General features: G+C 49.6%; 1 protein-coding gene across 1 annotated transcript; it reads right to left on the reverse strand.

Moving 5' to 3' along the window:
- Window positions 1–2233: 2233 nt before the first annotated feature.
- Window positions 2234–4635, reverse strand: LOC125529122 (polyphenol oxidase I, chloroplastic-like; the record flags this gene model as incomplete). Its single annotated transcript, XM_048693525.1, has 2 exons — window positions 2234–3309; window positions 3943–4635. Coding segments are annotated over 2 exons (1587 nt in total), but the record flags the coding sequence as incomplete, so codon positions are not given.
- Window positions 4636–4640: the final 5 nt, after the last annotated feature.

Here is a 4640-nt window from a genome sequence, read left to right on the forward strand (position 1 = left end):
TGGACCCTCCCCTAGGGACCTGTAATGGTAGTTCACTGGAGTACATTTTCTTATGATTCCTTTTCTTTAAATAAAACCTTCTACTTACTTCAACTGCAAATTTATTCAGGCTAAAATACATATGGAGTAGTACATTGCTAAGTATCTCATGATAATCAACGGCTTCCGTCTGTATTACTAGGTAGTAGAGCATCTCATGCGTGCGTGCATACACAAGCATACACTAGACCATTCAATACATGCATAGCCCCGGCAGGCCAGCACAAGCTATCTACCGCCCGGGTGGTGGTGTCATTGCAGTTGCAGGCGGTGGTGGCACCGTGGCACCTATGCGGCGGGCGGTGCTGGTGGTGGCATCTGTGCCGCCGGCGGTGGGGGTGACATCTGTGCGGGTGGTGGTGGCGCCTGTGTCGTTGTGGTTGGTGGTGGTGGTGACGCCTGTGCCTCCGGTGGTGGTGGTGACATCTGTGCGGCCGGTGGAGGAGCCAGTGTTGGTGGAGGCGATGGGAGTGGTGTCAGTGTGGGCGGCCGTGGCGCCTGCGCCGGCGGTGGTAGTGGTGGTTGTGCCGGCTTCAGCGACGGACAACGGCCGAATGAAGGTAGGACCAGCATGGCAAGAACGGCAACGACGGCGGCCGCCTTGAGAGCGAGGCCAGCTGAACTTGCTGAAGCCATCAGCAAGAAAGGCACGGGGTCAGGATGTGAAGTCTTGGAGATATCGACTTAACTGGTGTTCGTACGAAATAGGAGAATGCAGAGCTATTTATAGGCACAGCCAAAGATCATATATACGTTAGCTAGCTACATGCACTAGGACTACATATCTATGTACTCTCTCCGTTCCTAAATATAAATATTTTTAAAGGTTTCAAATGGACCACAAGATAGGGATGTATATAGACATATTTAGAGTGTAGATTCACTCCTTTTGCTCCGTATGTATTCTTTTTTTTTAATCTCTAAAAAGACTTATATTTGAGAACGGAGGGAGTAGAATGCATCAAGTTGCATGTTACATGATGACATGCATAGAGGATGGATGAGCGAGCACGTATACACAAGTTGCATGTGGAGATCTGCGCGGTGCATGTTACAAGTTGACGGGCACAATTCCTTGTGTAGATTGGTTTTAACTACCAGTATGGCTTAGATCTCCATGAAGGAAAACGATAAATTAGGTCGATGGCATATTAAAGATAACAGGACAATACCAACTGTAGGTTCTTAAAGAACAACCTAAACTAATGCAAAGCATGTGTGAAAGCGTTCTCTATTTATATTTTAAAAATGAAAAATATATGGAACCTATAACAAAAGAAATGATGTATAAAAATATTAGATTTTGAATAAGGAATTGTCATTTTAGATTGAAAATTACGAAGCATGAATCGCCTGCCTGAGGTATGCTCCAAGTGCTCAACACATATATTGTCTACGACAACACACAAACTAATGCAAAAATATAACTTGTGACTAACATGCATAACCTGCTAATGTGTACTGGATAGCTATGCAGAAACGTGACACATGCATGCCTTGCATTTTTATAAGGGAGGTGTTATCTGACTGATATCATATTAGTCCACCTATCTCCATTAGGTTGAGCTTTTAGATGAAAAATAGTTGACGCATACAATTCTACACGGTACTAGAACTAAGAGATCTTGAGTTCAATACTCGGCAAGCATAATAAAAAAATTGCAGCCCACTTTCGGTTCATGTTTAGGCCTAAGAAAGCAACACATGGGTGCGTGCAACACTACATGAGCAATTCATTGATAAGGAGTTTAGTGACTTTACTGTGACTTTATTTGATTTATCTCAGCAACAAAAAGACACACATGGGAATGTACACAGAAACACACACCTCAGCTGCCACAAGTATCTGCAGATGAACCCAAGAAGAAAAACCAATTATCTGGACACAAACAGGTGGGACCCCTATGCGAACCGAATGCCTAATTCACCGGACGCTCCCTTTCTAAGATTTTTTTCATTTGTATTTGTTCTGCTTTTTTCTGTTGTGGCTCAGTTATTCAATAAGCAAAAGGAGATAGAGGATTTGAACCCTGATAGTTCCTAGAACTATACCGGTTTTCAAGAAGGGAGGGAGCTTAGTGTTTTGTGAGATGTATAATTGATCTCCACAACACAAGCTTCTCCTTCACAGTATGATTTTTTATGTGTTTCTGCATATTCTACTACTCTCTTTGTTCAGAATTACTTGTCGGAAAAATGAATGCATTTCGATGTATTTTTGTTTTACATATATCCATTTGTATCCATTTTGTCACAAGTAATCCGAAACGGAGGGAATATACTTGTTCAGAATCCCCTGGTCCAAAATCGTGGCTAGCTACGCCCCCGTGCGTTGAACTTGCATGCACCTCGGCTACTATGTATGTGCTCCTAGTCCTAGAGGAGCTCGATGCGCGCGTCATCGATGACGACCTCATCAGCGTTGACGGGGACGATGGTGATGTCCAGCTGGCCGTCATCGCCGGACTTGAGGTCCTCCAGCAGCTCCCGCAGCGCGAACTGGTACGACACCTGGATCATGGCCATGCCGCCGCCGAAGCTTCTCCCGTGCGGCACATGCGTGAAGCTTCCGGCGAACTCGGCGTTCCGCGGGCCCACCTTGTACTCCTGGCCCTTGGGGACGTTAACCAGCACGTCGAACTTGACGTACTCGCAGGGGTCCAGCGTGATGTCCACCACCAGCGCCTCCGGCGCCTTCTTGCCGCTGCCGCCGCCGGCCCAGGCCTTCTCCGGCCTCGCCACCGTCATGTACACGTTCTCGTCGTTCCTCAGCGTCACGGTGGTGTACGAGCTGGTGACCTTGTTAGCGCTCCTCTTGCCGGGGCGGCGGTCGATGCCGGTGGCCGGCTTGGGCCGTTTCCCCAGCCACGGCAGCTCGCCGTGCTCCTCGTAGGTGTAGCCGAGCTTCCCGATGTCGAGGACGTCGCTGACCTTGGTGCGCACGGGCCGCTTGTCGGCGTCGTAGAAGACGAAGCTGGTGTCGAGCCACTCCTGGTAGGGGAGGAAGGGGCCGCCGAGCTTGGTGCTCCAGACGTGCCACATGCGGTCCACGTTGGAGTGGTTGGAGTAGAAGACGGGGTCGCGCGCCGCCGTGCTGAGGTCCCCCATGTCCTGGTTCGCCTGCTCTGGGTCGCCGAGCCATATGTGCGCGGCGGTGTGCGCCCCGGCCTCCAGCGATCCGGTCACCTTGTGCTGCTGCTTCCCTTTGTCGTCCAGCTCGGCGCTGCAGAACTTGCCGCCATAGAATTCCTTGGGCGTGCTCACAGCCATCTGAAAATGAAAAAAAAACTCATGTTGCGCGCGTGCGCATATACTCCCTCCATTCTGAGTACTATGGAATAAGTTTTTCCAAAAGCCAAACATGTGTATATTTGACCATGTTTTCAGAAAAAAAATATTCCTACCAATATCTACAATATGAAATTTATATCATTTTATCTATCATGGAAAATATTTTTATTTTTTTCTTTTTTATTATAGATTTTGATATCTTATTCTACAGTGTTTCTAAATCTCAGTCGACAGAGACTTGGTTATGTCTCAGCCGATGCTATATTCCTGAGGTTTTGCACGGAGATTTGCGCAGAATTTTCTTTTTAGTTTTTTTTCTTTCTTATATGTTATGTCACTCGATTAACACTTGCTTAAGTCTCAGTCGACCGAGACCGAGACCTAGCCACACTATTCTATTATCTTGATTAAACATACAAAAGTTTGGCTTGCACGAAAACTCCTTATACTCTGAAATGGAGGGAGTAGTATTTAAGATATACACTTTGACTAAGTTTAGCCAAAAATTTATGGACACGTAAATTTATGGACAAAGTTGCAATAGAGGAGCATCAATTAATTTGGATAAGAGAGAGTAGTATAGTTTAGAGCAAGAAGTAAGTATATATGGACCTGACGGTATAGGATGGCGAGATTATCCTCCATCCGACAGATGAGCTCGTCGTCGGTGCACTTAGGTTTCTGCGCCTTGTCTGGCTTCGGCTGCCCCAGGTTGAGGTCGATGAAGCCGTGCACTCGCGCCGGGTTGCGCCTGGAATTGTACAGCGGCGAGCACTTGTTGTCGAAGATGGCCGGCATCACCATCCCCGCCGGCGTGTCCCAGTTCCAGTAGGGCAGGCCGAAGGTGGGGTCGCCGACGAGGTCACCGAGGATGCCCTCGAAGAAGTAGATGTACATCCGGTGCCACGGCGCGAAGATGGAGGAGTAGTGCACGTCGAACACCGTCTCCGGGCCGCCTCCCGCCGGCACCACCTTGTAGTGGCTGGCGCAGTAGGCCTCGTGGATGGCCGACTGCCGCTTGAAGCTGCGCGGGTCGTCGTCGGGCAGCGCCTTCATCCTCCCGAGCGCCTCCTCGTACCTCTTCACGTCCGCCTCGTCCAGCAGATGCGCCGCCTTCCGGACGCGCGGTGGGCCGCGCGGCCGTGGCAACGTGCTGAAGTCCACCACGTCGCTGGGGTTGTACAGGCCCGGGCACCGGAAGCCGCCGGGCACCGAGACGCATTGGAGCACCTCAGCCGTGATGGGCACGGCCGCACACTGGCTGGCGTCGGCGCCCTGCGCCAGCGAGAGGCCGAAGTTAGTGGTGACGG

The sequence above is a fragment of the Triticum urartu genome, unplaced genomic scaffold (assembly GCF_003073215.2).
Source record: "Triticum urartu cultivar G1812 unplaced genomic scaffold, Tu2.1 TuUngrouped_contig_5355, whole genome shotgun sequence".
In the NCBI taxonomy this organism is placed as follows: Eukaryota; Viridiplantae; Streptophyta; class Magnoliopsida; order Poales; family Poaceae; genus Triticum; species Triticum urartu.